We start from the raw sequence: 19,187 nt of genomic DNA on the forward strand, positions 1-19,187 counted from the left end.
TGTTGGATGAAGGCTTGATTTTTTTTTTTTTTTTTACTGTGACATGACAGCTAATATCTGCACATCAAAACAGAATCATAAATTGCCAGAAATTCTCATTAACTTTTTTTGTACTGTTGATGTCCAAAAGGAAATCAGTTTGATAATTTCTATTTCTGATGAAGTTATTACTTTGCTTTAAGGAGAAACAAAGGGATTTTGGTGTAAAGTACTGCTTTAGTTTTGTACCCAAGACAGTTTTGAATGTTAGTTGTTACAATAATATAAACATAATAGTTGTAGTTTAGGGCATCTGAGCTATATTAGTTTCTTATCCTGAGGAAGACATTAAAGGAGCTCTAAAATGAAATAAAACCACAGATAAAGGTCTGTAAGAATAATGCCAGACAGAAGAGAATAAAATTTCCAGAAATGGACTGGCTGTGGAAAGCATTGGTGTGAGGAGACTTCGTTATCCTTGAAGAAGCTATATTTATTTTTGGTTTAGGTCTGTGCTAGGCCTGACAGGGATGGGGTTAACTTTCTTCATAGCAGCCCCTATGGTGCTGTGCTTTGCATTTGTGGCTAGAAGTGTTGATAACACATCAGTGTTTTGGCTGTTGCTGAACCCTGCTTGCACGGCATCAAGGCTGTCTCCCCACTGCCACTCTGATTCACTACTCATTACTTCCCAGTCTTGATGAATGCGAAGAAAAGCCATACAGCTGAGCAAGAAATTTGCTGGATAATTTTTGCTGTTAACAGCTTATCTCCTCATTTGTCCTATCCTGGTGGTCTGATAAGTGACCGGAATAAATATATCTGGGGGTTTGTTTACTCTAGAAAGGAGTGAAAAAGTTTAATTACCCTAAGGTTAATGAATATGTTATGTTCCTGTCCTCATGCTAATAATCTAATGCTGAGGTGTTTCTGTGGTTTTGGAGAGGAGTATTTGACTGGCTTTAGCTGGGGAGCAAGCTTTTTATTGGAGCATCAAGCAACAGTTCTGACAAATACTACTAAGTTGAGTTGTAGAGGGGAATGGGAATTTTGCAATTAATAGCAGATCAGGAAAGTTGCTGTCAGCAGAAAATTCTTAGGTTTATTCCTTACCTGTTACTTTCATTCAAGAAAATGAAATTGATTCCTGTCCTTTTGTGCATTGCAGCTGGCAATATGTTGAAAAGGTAACCTCAGAGATTCTTCTTAGTGATGCTTTTGATGCAGCATAGAATAGATGAAGAAGCTGGGAGTTCAGTTCCACAGACTTAACTAGCCTGATACAACTGGCTTTTGAGTCACTATGTGAAAGGGTGCATTTATACAGTGAACTTATGCTCTGTGCACTTAACCTGCTTCCCTTTTCTGTTGCTTGCTGCTTAGGGAAGCCTCTATCAATCTCTCTGTAAGAGGGAGAATTAGGTCTGCTTTCACCTCACATAAATTCACTGTCTACAAGGTAGGGTTTTTTTCTGGTTTTGTTTTTGTTTTCTCTCTCTGTATCACAACCGTTGTGTATTTTAGTTCCTGTGCTGTTTCTCTTTATTCCTGTCATTGTTAGACCATTGTTTCTGTCTATTCACATCTTCCTTTGCAGGACCGTATTTAGACACTCCGTACTGCCCTCATCGCAATGGCATCTGTAGGCTTTAAGTGCATTAAGTGGCTGTGACAAATATGTCATGTATCTCTTATTCTTTCTCATCTCCTTTCCCATAGGGGAAAACCAACATGTGGAACAGTTTTTAAATTGTTACATACTGATGTGTGTTTACCTTTTTTTGCATTAATGAAAGCAAGGACAAAAGAAGAGTGTTTTGAACTTGGGACTGAATATGTAGAAGTTTGCGTTGATCTTATGGGAGTTCATTCTGCAGGCTTGACCTGGCTCCCAAGGCAGTCTATTGCTTATTTCTATAAGGTTGACCTTAATTATAAATACAGTTATATTAAGCCAGAGAAGCAGAACTCTCAGCCATGGTCCTTATGCTACAGCTTTAGGTAATATTCTGAATGTAGGCTGTTGGAAATAAAGACTTCATTTGAACTGGAAGTAAATGCTGTATAAGAAGGCTGTATACAGGAGGAGGCAGAGAGGCAGATCTTATGGGCAACCTGATGTATTACCCATGTTGTATGAGGTCTAATGGCTTTAACCTTATTACATGGCACTGTAGTGCAGCTAGAAGTTAAGTCTATACATATGAGGTAATCTCTCACTGGAAATCAAATGCTCATTAAATGGTTGCATGTTGTTTTGTGTTTAATAATGATAATATCTTGTCACATTCCTAAATTATGAACTTAACTCACTAGAAATAATATATATATTTTTTTAATCTCAGATTGGATTTGTGTACATGATGTTTTACTGGAGTCTATTAGCATTGACTGCAACACTGACAAACTGTCAGACAGTCTTGTTTCATTCTGTCTCGACATTCAACTTTTTATCCATAAACTCAATGGCTAGCACTAAGTCTGCTGTAGACAGTAAAATGGTAATGCTCTTTCTTATTGGCTTATGGTGGACTTAAAACATGATCGTCTTTACTTCTATCACTATTTTACATCCTGATTCAACCTCTTGGCTCCTCTTTGGCCCTTCTTACCTTTTGGTTAGTGATGCTGAAAATTAGCAAATTTCCTTTGCCAGTGTAATTTCTCCCCTTTGCTTCACTGTTCAAATTTTCTCTTCTATGTTCTGCATCAAGTTCAAGTTTCTTTGCTGGTCTTTAGGTTGCTCCACTTGCTTTTCATGCTGCTGTTTATGCCTAGCACTTCTTATCTTTTTATATACCGGGCTGTTTGCTTGTACATGTTCAGATACAATTACTCATTAATACTTGGGGGGGGGGAATCTATCTCATTTGGTATATGCTTCTATTTCAAAGTCCAGTGCATATCTGATGGGAGAGATGAGAGTATAACTCCTTGAATCTATGCTGCGCTATTCTGTCTTCCTTTGACCTTCCTGCATGTATGTGAAGTCTGTGACTGAGAGGAGAGCCAGGGAGAGGGAGGGCAGTGGGGAAAGGCACCATGAATGAGACATTAACTGGCAGACTAAGAACTGATCTTGGGAGAAGTTTTCTTTGTTTTTTTTTTTTCTTTTTTTTCTTTTTTTAAAAATACTAAAGTAGGCCAGACACTGTAGTCTTGATATGTAGCATGATATTTGAATAATTCAAAGAGCGGAGTATCATCAGAAAACTTAGATACTTATTGCTCTTCCCTTCTCCAGGTCATTGATAAGAGATTCTGAATAAAAGTGGTCTCAAAACGTGCCCCTATAGGACTTGCTGCTGGCTCTCCCCTATCTGAAAAGTGATCACTAAGCTCTCATCTATCCTTTCACCAGGTTTCAGTTCATAAAAGCACCTTTCTTCCAGCCCCTTGGCAACTTAAGTTTCCTGACTGGACTTTGGTGGGGAAACTTGTCAAAGAATTTTTGAAGATCTGTATATATTTTGCCACAAGATTCTCTTTATCCATGTGCTCATTGACACCCTCATAGCCCTCCAGCAAGCTAACGAAGTGGATTTCCCTTTACAAGTCCATGCTGACTCTTTCTCACCAAGCTCTGTTAATGCATGTGCTCAGTGGTCTTACTCTTTGTTATAGAGTCTGCTACGCCGCCCCCCCCCTTTCCCCCCCAGATACAAGAGCAGCCCCCAGGGAGTGCGAGCAAAGAGGGCGTGGCGCGGCAGAAGGGCGTGGCACGGCGGTTGGCGCCAGCAGGGCGTGCGGGGAAGGCAAGCGGGCAGGGCGCAGCCCCCCTCCAGGCTCCAGAGGCTAGCTCTGGAGTGGTCATCGCCCTCCCAGAAGAGGACCTGGCCAAGGTATCCACTCGGCCAAAGCCATCGCCAGAAGAAACGTGGCGACCCAGACTGGGCCCCCACACAAACATACATCTGTCCAGGCCGCCGGCTGCAGGGAGTGCCTGAGCCTGTCCCTTGTACAGGAGGGCAGCAGGGACAACGCCTGTGTGCGCTGTGACCAGGTGGATGATCTGCTCAGCCTGGTGGCAGAGCTGAAGGAGGAAGTGGAGAGGTTAAGGAGTATCAGGGAGTGTGAGAGGGAGATAGATCGGTGGAGCCGCACCCTACCATCCCTGAGGCAAGGGCAGCACATGGAGGCTCCACAAGAAGCGGAGGATCCGCTGCCCTCTTGCTGCCAGGCAGAAGGAGGGGACCCAGGCAACGGCGGGGAATGGACACAGGTCCCTGCTCGGGGCACCAGGCGAATCCCCACCCGGCCTCCCTCAACTTTCCCAGTTGCCCCTACACAACAGATACGGGGCTCTGGGACTTGAGGACCAGGCAAATGAGGATGTAGATGAAGGTCCATCCAGGGGGGTTGCCTAGGGCGAGTCAGTCAGCCCCACACATTATGACTGCTTCTGCCCAGCCAGCATGGGATCATGAAGTGCAGGTCCTACTTGACCAACCTGATCTCCTTCTATGACCAGGTGACCTGCCTAGTGGATGAAGGAGAGGCTGTGGATGATCTTACCAGGGATGGAAATCAGACTTGCTGGTCTGTGGTCCCTGTGAGGATCCCCTTGAGATCCATTTTTTAGATGGGACTTGCACTCTGGTACAGTGGATTTTTACAACGTCCGTTCATGCACCTTAGCCTGCCATTTATCGTAATTTCACGTTTGTGTTCCTTGAGAACTGAGGGGTGAAAGCTGTCTTGTCATGGTGGTGTGCAAGCACATAACTTCCCTAATTTCCCTGATGCTTTCCAGGTGTTTTCTTCTAACTCATCTAGCTCTTCTGAGCTCTCTCCCCCACATCTTCAGCAGTGAGGGCTGACACAACGATCTCATTGATTTCCTCTGCTACGGACTTACCAATGAGTGTCCCTTTCACACCTTGTCACCAAGTGATCCTACCACTTCTCTAGCTGGCTTCCTGATATTGAGTGACTTTTCAGAACTTTTTGCTATCAACTTTACCGTTCTTTATAAGACACTTTCCAGTTACTTTTTTAACCCTTTTAGTTTCCCCTTTGGCCTATCACATTTTGGGTTTTCCTCATTGATTTACTTATTCTTCAGTGATATCTCAATAAATAAACTCCCTTTTTTTTAAATGAATGAATATCTAAGCTACAAAAATTGAGAGATCACTAACGCTACTGTGTTCAAAGGCTTGAAACTCAAGTAAGCTCTCCTGAACTAGCAGTCATTGTGGACATTTTTGAACATCTTCCAGTGTGATCCCTGAATTAGTAATCCAGCAATCAGTGACACTGCAGTCAGATTGTGACAACTATGTTCCTTTGGTTCAGGTGTGTTTGATGTAGATAAGCCAGATACTCATACTTCTTTGTTAAGCACACAACACTATAAAGCATTTTTCTTAGTTGGGACCAAATAATATTTAGGTTACTCAGAAAACAGCTATTGTTAAATAGTTGTTTTTGTTCCTCCCCCTCCCACTCCCCCCATTTTTTTTCTTCAAGATAAATTGTGCTTAAGAAAAAGACATGGTTACAGTGTTGCTTTTTTTTATTTCTCAAGGGTTATATAAGGTATTCTATTAAATCTACTTCTGAAAGCAGAGCAAGTGTTGTTCTTGAGCCAGCTGTTCAGAAATACCTCTTTAGAAAAAAGGATCTTCAAACCAGCCTTTCATTTCAGCAGAGGTTTGAGGTCTAGCTTGCCAGTGTTCCTCTGGAGACATATGTGTGGGTTTTCATGCAAGGGAGGTAGCTGGGATAAGTACTAATGCTTTCCTTCTTGCCGAGGGTTTTGTTCCTCTCTGGGAAACAGTATAAAGGTGACCGCCAGCTTTTTGAAGCAGTCTTCCCCTAGTCAATTGGCTTTATCTTTCTTTTACTTTCCTTTTCTGTGCTTCTGTAACTATTTTCTCCAGTCAGTGAACATCACTAATTTTGCAAGCAGCCTGATTGAAATTTTCTATAACATATTTCATCTTAGAACACAAAATATTTTAGCAAAACTTTATTCATCTGGGTTGGCAATATAGGTAACTTTTCAGATAATGCTGAATTCCCATCAAGTGAGATAGCTGGCTCCTCCTTCTCTCTAGTTTTTGGTGGGTTTTTTTGGTTGCGGTTTTTTTTTGTTTGTTTGTTTTTTCTTTTTTCCATCTTGGAGAGTTGAGGACAAATGCTAGATTGGCCTGAATAAATGTAGGCTAAGCAGCTCTTCATGAAAATATGTATCACAATAGGAGAAGGTGGTCACTGAGAAACTCAGGCTTCTACTCAGAAGTGGTAGCAGTGCCCCAGGATTAGGATGAAAAAATATTTGACTTCTGGCATTTTAGTAACTGTCAGAGAAGAGAAAATTAGGTGGTTTTTTTTGTCATGTAGCTCATAGACTATTTAGTTGTCAAGCTTTAAATTAATAACATATGGAAATATTTGCATGTATCTAGTCAAGTAACTGTACAAATTAAAGGGATACTGTATTTTACTTAGGAAACTAAAACATATTGTACTGAAGTTTTACAGTAGAAATGTATGCTTGTCCCAAAGTCTGTATATGACTACAGCTGCTGCCATATAGATCAAGATTAAAGACACATTCTAAAAGAATAATCATTAACATATTTTATTCAAAAACAAAACACAATCTTTTTTTAGAGAAAAGGGAGATGAACAGAAGGTTAGGATAATTACCTAAACTGTGACATTATTTACTGACTGCAAATGGGAAATGAATTATGTACTATGAATTTAGTAGGCACTTTACTCAAAATTATGTAGTAATTTTCTATTTTCAGAGGTGTCCTTTCAGTTGACATTTTAACCTTTTATATATCATGTGTTAGTTCCACTAAAACAGCTTTCAGGAGAAATGATGAGATGAGATTTTTCTACCTAAATCTGACTTTTCAATATCTTACCTAATAAGAGAGAGTCTGTAAAAGAACACAAGGTACAAGAGAAACTATCAAAATATTTTCTCTTGGGACAAATTATTCCTCACTCTTGCTGGAAGAGCTGATTAAAAACAAAGCAAAAAAAGCATTTAAAACAGAGCACGAGAGCAATTTGTTCAGTTCTTCAGACACAAGTCATTTAACATAACTGTGGAAACAACTACCTGGACAACTTTTCAAATTATTATGTTTTATTACTTAACCGCAGCCTCTTGCATTTTTTTTTCTCCTGCAGCAGTACTGGCTTCTGTATTGGAAACTGTGTTGATTTAACTTACACCTGGTGGTTTTGTTTGGGCCTGAAGTCACTTTGTTGTCATTGTTTCTTCTGCTGCTGGCTATTAAAAGATCATGTGTTACTTTTGTAACCAAGTTTTGTCTTCTAGGAATTCACCTTTAAAAATCTTCAGTACAAATTCAAGGCAATTTCTAAAATATGCAGATACTAACATTCAGTAGTCTACAAATACTGCAGGTATCCTGGTTAACTTTATGATTTAATTTTGTGATGGGTGGCTGTTTGACATTAAAACAAAATATATAGGTGAAATCAAATTTGTTAACTGCGTTTTCTTCCCAGTTTGGAGTATTCTGATAATTCTAGCCAGTGTTTGTGGTATCTCTGTAGATAGAGTTAAAAAATCCTGCAGAACATGGTTTTGTATAACAGGTGCAGTACACTGCATAGCCCAATTCTAATACTATCTTTAATGTAATTTCTGAAACAGAAATAAAAACAACAGGTAATATTATTTTAAGGTTGTGTGCTAGCAACATCTGATTCATAATTCAAAATTAACAGCTTAACTGTCAATCCTTTCTTATTCAGTCTGTTCTGGGGCTTTGTTGGCAGAAAGTATTCCTGGGATTCCACTTACATCACATCTTTAATCATTAATCATACCAGCATCTTGGGCAACCTTTTGTCCTTATAAGATCCAGTTAGTTTCCCAACATAGTGATTTTGAAGCAGCAGCAGAGTATGCTGCTTTCCTATCCTAGTGTTTCAGTTTTCAACCATTACGTTTCAGCATTGCTTATTCAAAACATATAATATTCCTTCTATCTAAAAACAAAAAACAAACAAACAAACAAAAAACAACACAAAGAGATAGTTTGGTTTTTTTTAGACTCCAGTTTTGAAATATTATAATTTTCCAGCCTTTTGTAGATTTTGTACTCCCAACATATTTCTATTTGCATGAAATGTCATTTATGATCATATGTTTGCAGTTTGAATTGTTATCGTAGGTCCTTATTGCCTGATAGTGCAAGAAAGCCGGACTTTGGAAATAAAATTGATTTGTTCCAATTTCATTGAAATTGTTAGGGCTTATTTACAAACTGTTCACCTGTGTTTTCGTGTTCCTCTCGTAATTCACCAACTCTTTTCGTTTTGGCTGGGTTTTTTTGTCATGAATTAGTTTACTCTAATTTCACTGCAAATGTACGTGTTTTATTTTCACTAATTTTCCCAGAAATTCAAATAACCCTTTTAAGTTAGTACTAGCCTTAAATCCCTAAGCGGACTAGGACTGTGAAGCCCTCAGTCACCTGTGTAATCTGCATTTTGTGTAACATGTTGTATCTGTATAATGTATAAGTTTGGGTGTGTTTTAAACTCACCCACTTTAAGTGAGACCTAATGGTACTGGCTTTTAAACTGTGATCCAGGAGCATTTGTTTTATATAGCCACTCATCTGGAATTAAGTTTTAAAACATCCAGTTTCAGTTCTTGGAAAAAAGAGAAATCTGGATGAAATTTGGTGAAAGTGAGAAAGGAAGCTAGGGAATTGGAGTCCACAGCTGCGTTCCTGGATCTGCAAAATCCAGATCTACATTTTTGAGTACAGTATGAAATTGCTTGTTTGCATCACCCATGTACAGTACTGTGGTGACAAGCATTTTTTAGGAGTATGAACAGGCTTTAAAATCATTATACTTAAATATACCTGAGACATTAGAGTATGTTACAAAACCTTCTGATGGATCATTTAAGATTATAAATCTGAAATAGAAAATTGTTTTAATATTGTCTGAATGTATAAGACATATAGGCTTGATAATTGAAGATTTGTTGCTCAGCTCATCTCTACTTCATTTTTTTGTTAGTTTGTGCAACTTTATTCTGATGCATCTTGTAACTTACAAAAGGTATTCTAGTAGGTATCCTTATATGTTGACTTGGTGTCATTTCACTGGTGGGTAATGGGATTTGCTGCTTCCTGTATCCATTTAAAAATTGGTTGTGAAAGCTGATCCTGAACAAATCAGTGTTGTCACCCAACAATATACATAGCTGCAGCATTGGGGGACAAAGAAAGTTGAGGTATCCTTGCACTTGAGTGATGTGACAGTACAGGTTTTATTTCTGAGATGTTCTGGTCTTCTATCTCAGCCATACACTTTAACTTTTGCTTTGAGCAGATCAGACGTGAGACAGCTGTGATCTGAAAGGTAGGCCACCCCAAGTTCATATGGTGCTGTGTCTAAGTTAATGTACTCTTGACTCACAGCACGACAACAGATTCAGTGGAGGACAGATGTCATTGATTTAATTAATGAAAAGCTGTCCTATGGAGGGATGGATTTTACATCTTGAGAGAACAGGCATGTTCAGGATTTTACTTCCTGAGTGAACTATTTCTTTCCTGTAAATCTTTTTTCCTCCTTGGTGCATGAGGAAAAGTGTAGCCTATACATGCTTCTCTTCATTCTTTTTTTCTTTTTTTCTCGCTTCCCCTTCCATTAAATTTATAGCACATTGAATCTTTTGCTACAGGGATTGTGGCAGTTGCTGCAAGGGTTAGGGAGAGCTCTCCTCTTTCCCCCAAAATATAAGTGCTTTCCAGAGGTGTAGTTTGCTTTCCCCAGAAGCATTGGAGTTAGGCAACAACTAGCGACAGGATAGTGATCAAAGTGCAGCTGTGTCTGCAGCAGGAATTTTACACCCTGCTCCCTGGTGTCTCTTGCTTTGCTCATGTGCTGTCATCTCCTAGTTTTGCTAACCGCTGGGGTTTTGCCTGGTGTATGTGTCTTCCTCTGTAGCGTGATCTCTTTCTTACGATCATTTAAAATGGTTTAGAACAAATCTAGTGTTACAAGGATCTGGGCACAACTGATGTGTCCTCTTGCCTTCCCATTCAGATTCCTGTGGCTGACTGTGGCTGCAGCTTTTGACCATTACCAAAAGATTACAGTTCAAAAGGTGGTGGGAGTATTTTGCAACTTTATTCCAGAAAGGTCCACAACATGGGTTATGTGTTTGCGGTGATTACGAGTAGATTATCCTCAATGATCTGAGCAGCTTTTCTCATCAGTGTTCCTAGACATTTCTGTATTACAGTCTGAAGATCATTTACATTAAAAACAAAACAAGAATAATATTCCTTTTTAGAACATTTTGAAATATTCTTGGTCTTAAAATAAGTAAACAAGCTAAATAGCCTTACAATGATCTAATGTTATTTCAATGACGTGTTTGCATTAGAGCTTTTTAGTATTTATCTCTTACCATAGCTGTAAAATTGTTGCCACTTACTGAGCAGGAGAGGAACAGAAGAAAAACTGACTCATGTGACTGATGTGTATGGCTGAATTAAGTATTTTAAAGAGATTTGAAAGAAAAAAGAAATAGCAATTTGCCAGGGGGAAAAAAAGTCAAATTGAATATTTGGGTATCAGGGTGAAGAAATTCCAAAATCAAAACCTCATCTCTTTTTAAAACCAGTGTTGCTTTTATAATATCACAGGGTATCCATCTTCTGAAGGGCTATATTATAGGTATACAGATTATCTGATATACAGATTATCTGATATACAGATTCTGAAGGGCTTCACAGGTGCGACTCCCAGAGGATGGTCAAAGAGAAATACTGCTTTAAAACATCTAGTCATGTGGACCCTGATCCCCAGCTGAGGCTTACTGGTAATGGCTGGTGTTGCAATATTGACAGTAACTTGTCCTGATCTGTGCTGAGTAAATCACATGTAATAGCATGAAATTAATTAAATTAGTGGTGCTTCTAGATGGGTGCTTTTTTCTTTTCTCTCTTTTTTTTATTTTAAATTCCCAAGCAAAGCCTATGCCAGATTGTTTCACTATTGTCAAGACAACACTGTTACAGCACAAAACATAGCGCTAGTCCAATAGACGAGTAAAACATATTGGCGGGTAGTTCACAAGAGATTTCCCTTGGCAATGCTAGGGAGACTCACAAGTTAAGGGTGTAATACATTCGGGTCACCTCTTGTGGCTTCTCTGGAAACTTACCCTGTTGCTGCTGTGTTCATATGTAAAATACCCTTCCTGAATGATCAGGGAGGGGAAGCTGTGTTGTTCAAACGTCTGTCTAGAAGTACTGGAGAAGATAAGCCTGGCAAAGCAGGGAGTTGGATACCTAGGCACAATTTCTAAGTATCTGAAAGACTCTGAAAAGCCAACAGAGATAACAGTGTAGTAGAGGTTTGTTGTTTGTTTGTTTGTTTGTTTGTTTTTGTGACAGATAACATAAGAAAGAGAACAAGTTGAATATGACTTCTTATCTGTCTTACCTGTCAAACTTCATTTCTATTTACACAAATTGCTGTAAAGATTTTTTTTTTTTAAGTGCCTGTTACAATTTTAAGAAAGTCAAAGAATTTGTAAACCCTATGAATGCTGCAGTAAGAGTCAGCCTTTAGCAATTTTGCTAATTTCCTTTATGGCTAGCTACTATTACTAGCTAGTTATTATGGTCTTTTAAATTAAAAACTGTTAAGACTTTTTTGAATGCTGGCAATACAGTTATAACGATCTTTCCATATTAGTGTTTGTTAGAACAGTCATCATGTCTAATTGAACTGGGTATCTAATGGATGTAGAAATATTTGTGCTTATCTTTTAAAAAAGATATATTATTGAAAATGTGAAGATGTGAAAGAATTAATACTTAAAATTACGAAATACAAGTTCTATGCAGCTTGATACCAAACAGTTTAGGTCTTTATATTTTCTCCTTGAGCTTGTGTTGAATGCCTAACAAATACTGTGCAAACAACATTGTTATTTAAGAAAACATTTTAAATCTGTAAAAGAATGACAAATCTGAGAGCAGGAAAACTGTGTGTGTTTCCAGTAGATGAGTTTTGCAAACAACAGTAACTTGGGAAAGATTGTTTTTTATAGATTAAAAAAACATAGGAAGTCTCGCATCAGATATCAGTATAGGTTCTTGCATGAAGCTGGCTGTGGAATTTCTCTAATTTTTTTGTTTCTCGTTCCTCATATGTACATTCAAGGATTGTATTGATCCTTTAAACAACATGTACATCAGATTACCTTCCATTTCCTTCTCTTTCCCTCCTTGTAACAGTTTGTCATCGTTATTATTTGTTGTGGTACTACTGTATCACATAGTGGTCCTTAATCCAGGTTTTTTTATTTTCTTTTTATTACAACCTGGTATTGAAACAAGAGATAAAGAGGTTCAGATAAGAAAAACAGTGAAACAGTACTGACTAATTTGATAGAGAGTAGTCCTGGCAGAACTGCAGACTTACTACATCTTTGTAGGTATTATTTGGCAAAAGTGTTAGCAGGAAAATGATTAAACTGATTAAATAGCCTTAAGGTGTTCCTTCGAAGCATGAACAGGCAGCATGGAAGATTGCACACAGGTGCTCTTAGGGAAGGTAAAAAATAGGAAATAAAGGTTGGCGCTAGTGATAGATGTCATTTGAGAGGGTGACAACTTGGTGTCGTGGTTTAACCCAGCAGGCAGCCAAACACCACAGAGCCGCTCGCTCACTCCCCCCACCTCAGTGGGACAGGGAGAGAATCAGAAGGGTAGGAGTGAGAAAATTCACGGTTTGAGATAAAGACAGTTTAATAGAACAGAAAAGGAAGGGAAAATAATAATAATAATTATAATAATGATGATGATGATAGAATATACAAAATGAGTGATGCACAATGCAATTGCTCACCACCCGCACTGACTGATAACCAAGTAGCGATCGCTACTTCCTGGACACGCCTACATTCATATACTGAGCATGGCGTCACATGCTGGACTAGCCGTCCTGGCTGTGCTCCCTCCCAGCCTCTGAAGAGTCCTTGACTAGCAGGGTACTTAGCAACAACTGAAAACATCAGTGTGTTATCAACATTCTTCTCATACTAAATCCAAACACAGCACTAGGAAGAAATTTAACTCTATCCCAGCTGAAACCAGGACACTTGGTCAGAACGTTATGTTTGGAAGTAAAGTGGCAGTTTTTAATTTTTTTTTTAAAAATGGAATTTCACATTTGAAGACAATGATTGGCCAATGTATTGAAGATAAGGGTGGACCAAAAATAAAATTGTTTTAATCTACCTGTCTTAGTATTATTTTAAGTTATTTTTGTAAATACTCAAGTTTAGTTCTACCTCAAGGTGAAAAATTATGTGCAATTCAGGAAACTTATTAAAAATGTTATCTTTTCATCTTCAGAAGCCATTTCTCAAGGAAGAGTTCTGGTGTATTTGTTTGAAAATACTTTCAAGATTGTCTTTGCATACTTTATGAATAATCCAGTGGGCTGTGCACTGGAAGAAGAGTGCTGACATTGGATTCTACCCTTCTTAACAGAGAAAGGGGAAACCTAGCAAAAGAGAGCAAATTTACTCTCATAGGTTGTCAGCGGGACCTATCTTTCTCAGTGGACTGTACAGAGGATTTAGGCAATTACGTTAAACAGGTTTCCTCCTCTTGCTCTGTCTTTCCCTGTCTCCGTGCTCACATTCTAGTGTATCACCTAAAATAGGAGATACCAGGGTACATAATAAGCAGTGGATTGGTTTCTAGCTGATATAATTGTCTTGTAGAGGCACTGCTCTGCTTTCCTATCTCTTTTCTGAGGTTTTATTATTCTGTTACCAATCTCCTAAGCAACCTTGAAAGAACTACTAATGTTGTTTATAAAATCAATGAGTTTTCAGTGTTTAAAGGACTTCAGAAAAATATCATGTGCAGAGGAAAAAGGATGCCCTGTAGCATTTAATATGACTTGGTGAGCAGCCTGTCAGCTAAGATTTGAAAAGAAAAAAAGAAAAAAAAAAAAAACATTTAGAATGACCAGCAAGTCGTAGAAAAATTCAGGCATGCCTTAAGGTTCAAAGATTTGGTGCATGTTTTACCCTGCTGTGCACTCTAGTTAATGTTCATAAGTTTACCTTCTAATTTAGCAGAATCATTCTGTAATAAAAACAAAGTATATTTGTCCAGTACACTCAACATTCTTGAGATAACAGCAGTTAAATCAGATGTTTTAGAAAATATTTCAACTACAGTTGGCATCCCCAGGTATTTTTTGATGGCTTTTGGCAGCACTCCTTCCTCAGTGGGCGCTACACAGAAGTTACAGTGCTTCCTTGTGGGCATTGTGCTGCTGGTAGCCTCGTTTTTCATGGAAGAGAGAAATCAAGGTATTGAGTGTGCTGAGTGATTACATATTGCACACAGCTATGCTCAGGTGTAGGTGCCTAGCCACTGTCCAGATCCTGAGATAATTGGGAACTCTCTATAGTACACGCCTTCCTTTTTTCATTTCAAACACGCAGACTATATTTGTTTCATGTTCTAAATTGTTGCTTTGCTCTGTGGGTTTTTGACTACAGAAGTTAGTGATTGATTAAATATGCACTTGATGCATAATTTCTAACACAGAAAAGTAAGTTTTATTTGTGATGAAGGTATTGTGAAAACAAAGGTTGTCCTAATCCATGCATGATCAATATTTAATTATTTGAAGGTTTCAGGGTGTAGGCAATGCCTCGTGTTTAATTTGCAGATCCTGCAACACTTCTCATTCTTTGAAAATATCAGTGTTCAACACTTAAAATGCTAAGCTATTCCTTCTATCAGGTTTGTGTAATAGAAGTGTATCAGAAATTCAGTAACAAAAAAAACCCAGTTCGCAATATTGCTTCCATTCTTATATTTGAGATAGAGTCTCTGTTCTAGTGTAAACTTACCTGTAGTGTTTGTAATTGAGGAAAGATTTGATAAGTTTTCTTTGATTTATTGAAGTGTTTTACCAATCATTTGCCTAGTTCAACATTAATTAAAATGAGGGGTTTAAAACCAAATAAATTCAGTTATAGTGAAGTACTTGTTAGTATTAATTTGGTTAGATAAGTTTGTGTGAAATTTTTGTAGTGTATGGAATAGTCTAAAACTTCCCAAAACGACAAATTTTAAAGTCATAGCGAATAGCTCTTATAGCAAATTTGGAATTCTGCTGCATTTAAAACTTCTAAAAAATGGAAAAAATATTTCGGTTCTGAATACAGGCATCAATTACAAAACGGTACATTTTTCACAGGTATTTAGAGTGCTTTTTCTTTAGTTTGTTTTCAATTATTTTCGCAGGCTGATCCAAAAGAGCTGATTCGGATGGTCACAAAGCATGTTACTCAGTATGGCTATACAGACTGGCCTGAAGAAGTCGCAACTTTGATAAATCAGCTGCATTACTACAATGAACGACTACTGGATTTCACTCAAGCTCAGATTCTGCAAGGACTTGGCAAAGGAGTGGATGTGCAGAGGTTTACAGCAGATGGACAGTACAAGAGAGAAACAATACTAGGATTGGCAGAGTAAGTAATGTCTATTATGTTTATTTTCTTTATTTTAAAATGGAATTACTTTAAGCTTTAAATTAGGAAAGTAAATTGAAAGTAGTGCTGACCTTTAGAAGGGATGAGTTACCGGTTGCTTTAGATATTTACTCTGTAGTGCTGCCACAACTGGAGACTTTTCTGTTCAACTACTTCACTTAAATGAAATGTTGCTCAAATAAATGGATTGATAACTTTTAATGGAAACTATAAGCCTTTGTTTATTAACTGCTAATATTAAAGTTAATCAGGAATGAATGAAATCAGAGCATAGGTACAGGTCTGATCTCTTCCTTTCATCTCCTGTAAACCTGCCCTAGCAATCTATTAGGGTATGCCCAAGCATCAAAATTTGTAATGAACTATAGTTCAAAAAAGAGAGGTAATAAACTGTATTTTATTTTTAGTAATTTAGTTAAAGCTACTGTATATTACAATATTTTGCCCCTGTAGTCATTTGGAAGTATTGAAGCCTTCACTGCACATGTTCTGATATTTAGAATGCTTTTGTCTCACCTTTCAGTTATCCAGAATAGAAAAAAAGGAAAGATACCTTTAATACCTTTAATTAACATCTGCATGCAGGTACTTTAAGCTGTGAACAAGTCATGAATATATACTTGAACTCTATATGTTTTGAAAACAATCACAGTTGAATAGCTGCTAGACTGTTTTCCTGGTTTCGGCTAGGATAGAGTTAATTTTCTTCCTAATAGCTGGTATAGTGCTGTGTTTTGGATTTGTATGAGAATAGTGTTGATAACACACTGATGTTTTAGTTGTTGCTAAGTAGCACTTACATAGTCAAGGACTTTTCAGCTTCTCATGCCCTGCCAGCGAGAAGCTGGGAGGGGCCACAACCAGGACAGCTGACCCAAACTGGCCAAAGGGATATTCCATACCATATAACGTCATGCTCAGTATATAAACTGGGGGGAGTTGGCCGGGGGGGGGCACCGCTGCTCGGGAACTGGCTGGGCATTAGTTGGCAGATGGCGAGCAATTGCATTGTCCATCGCTTATTTTGTATAGTCTGTTATCTTTATTATTATTATTATTATTATTATTATTCCTTCCTTTGCTGACCTATTAAACTGTCTTTATCTCAACGCATGAATTTTACTTTTTTTTTTTTCTATTCTCTCCCCCATCCCACTGGCAGGGGAGGGAGTGAGCAAACAGCTGTGTGGTGTTTAGCTGCCTGCCAGGTTAAACCTCAACAACTGTCAGAGGAAGAGTTCTGTGCATTAAGCTTTTAATATAATTTTTAACCTAATTTTAAACTGCTCTGTGCATAAAGCTTTTGAAGAGCATATTTGGATGTTTACAGTCTTCCACCTATGTAACTACTCAGAGCTACAATTCCAACAGAAATTTGTTAGTAAAAAACATTGATATGAAATGCTGAATAAGAATAGTAGTATAACCTCAGGTTTTGAACACTAACTAAGCAACTGCTTTGCATCTATAAAATCTATACCTGCATAGATTTTGGCACTACGTTCATAAAAATAGCTTGTAAGCATTTTTTAATGTTTCTGTTGGAGTTACCTGTTTTGTATATATTGTTCACTGAGCGCATATCATATCAGTAGTATGTCACTAGGTGAATGTTACACCTTGATGATTATCTATTGTGAGGTGCACAAGTCCATGGGACCCGATGAGATCCATCCACGGGTCTTGAAGGAACTGGTGGATGAAGTTGCTAAGTTACTATCCATTGTATTTGAGAAGTCGTGGCAGTCTGGTGAAGTTCCCACTGACTGGAAAAGGGGAAACATAACCCCCATTTTTAAAAAGGGAAAAAGGGAAGACCTGGGGAGCTACAGGCCAGTCAGTCTCACCTCTGTGCCTGGGAAGATCATGGAACAGATCCTCCTGGAAGCTATGCTAAGACACATGGAGGACAGGGAGGTTATTTGAGACAGCCAGCATGGCTTCACCAAGGGCAAGTCCTGCCTGACCAACCTAGTGGCCTTCTATGATGGAGTGACTACATCAGTGGACATGGGAAGGACTAACTATGTCATCTATCTGGACCTCCAGCAGGGGGATGGAACGCCTCTGCTATGAAGAAAGGCTGAGAGAGTTGGGGTTGTTCAGCCTGGAGAAGAGAAGGCTCTGAGGTGACCTTATTGCAGCCTTTCAGTACTTGAAGGGGACTTAAAAGACGGCAGCAAACTTTTTAGTAGGGCCTGTTGTGACAGGACAAGGGGGAATGGTTTTAAACTGAAAGAGGGTACATTTAGACTAGATATAAGGAAGAAATGTTTTACAATGAGAGTGGTGAAACACTGGCACAGGTTGCCCAGAGAGGTGGTAGATGCCCCATCCCTGGGAACATTCAAGGTCAGGTTGGACGGGGCTCTGAGCAACCTGATCTAGTTGAAGATGTCCCTGCCCATGGCAGGGGGGTTGGACTAGATGACCTTTAAAGGTCCCTTCCAACCCAAACTATTCTATGATTCTACAGTAATTTCAATACAACAATCCTTTTGTTATTACAGATATTTATTTTGGATGCAGCATGCTTACTTACATTCTCATCTAAGAGTCCTTTAGATACTGTCTTTTGTAAAAATAAAGTTCCTTATAGTAAGTAGAGATCAAAACACAATATGAAAGGGTTAGTAAAAATAAGGCTTCATAGCATGTGGGTGAGTGTGGTAGTTCCATAATAGGCAGTTGCAAAGATCCAATTAATTACTTGTTCAACTTGCAGCTTCCTTGCTTTAATCTTCTCAGTTGACTCTTAATCTGCATTTTCTAATGAAAACAATGTGCAAATTCAATATAATTGTGTTGCATGTTTTTTCTTATTTTTTAATTATCATTAAGTGCCTCATGTTTTTAATCTTTTATTAAGTGCTGTTTACAGGAACAACACCTGGAAGAGATAGTATCTTACTTACAAAACAGCTTTTTACTAGAATGAGCAATTTGCTAAAACTACTTAACAAATAGTGTCAATTTTATCTTCCATATTTGGTGTATTGTCATTAGAGCTTATTATGCATTATTTGTCAAATATTTAAAGATCTGGGTGCCTCACAGACTTAATCAAGGTTTGTTCTCAAGCAGTTAACAATTTATTTTGGCAGAGTAGAATCATAGAATCATACAGGTTGGAAAAGACCTCTAAGATCATCGTGTCCAACCGTCAATAGAGCCAGAATGTATCTGGAACGGAATTAGGGAAACTAGAGCAAGACTGAATGGTAGTTCTTGAGTAATCAGGTGAAGTCCTATGTAGCTTCAGGCCAACTATGGTGTATAAAGTTTCTAAATTATTCTTTTACTTGAGGCCAGCTTTTGGGTGGCCTTTTTTTTTTTTCATTCACCTGCTCTGAGGTCTTCAGCCCTTCACTGCTTCTCTTAAAATGTTGAAATCGGAAGTTGATTTTAGTGATTTAATACCAGTTTCTTCCTTGTCTTATGTCATGGATCTGAAATACTTATTTTAGATTTTTAGAAAAATTGTGCAAGTATCAAGCAATCTGAATTTCATAACTTAGCTTGTGCTTATTGGGTTCTCAGAATGATTTTGGTGCATGTGAACTAGGTCCCTTTCCAGAACACTAAACCAGAAGGTCCTGTATAAAACCACTTTGAAGGTACTTCAGCTCTTATTAGTGAT

General features: G+C 38.2%; 1 protein-coding gene across 1 annotated transcript in view; it reads left to right on the plus strand.

Moving 5' to 3' along the window:
* NBAS (NBAS subunit of NRZ tethering complex) overlaps positions 1–19,187 on the plus strand; it is a 209,439-nt gene that overhangs the window by 106,652 nt on the left and 83,600 nt on the right. Inside the window, exon 41 of the mRNA XM_075145030.1 lies at positions 15,297–15,526. Coding sequence (XP_075001131.1) covers positions 15,297–15,526 — 230 coding nt within the window. The remainder of the gene's footprint in view (positions 1–15,296; positions 15,527–19,187) is intronic.

The sequence above is a fragment of the Calonectris borealis genome, chromosome 3 (assembly GCF_964195595.1).
Source record: "Calonectris borealis chromosome 3, bCalBor7.hap1.2, whole genome shotgun sequence".
Taxonomy (NCBI): Eukaryota; Metazoa; Chordata; class Aves; order Procellariiformes; family Procellariidae; genus Calonectris; species Calonectris borealis.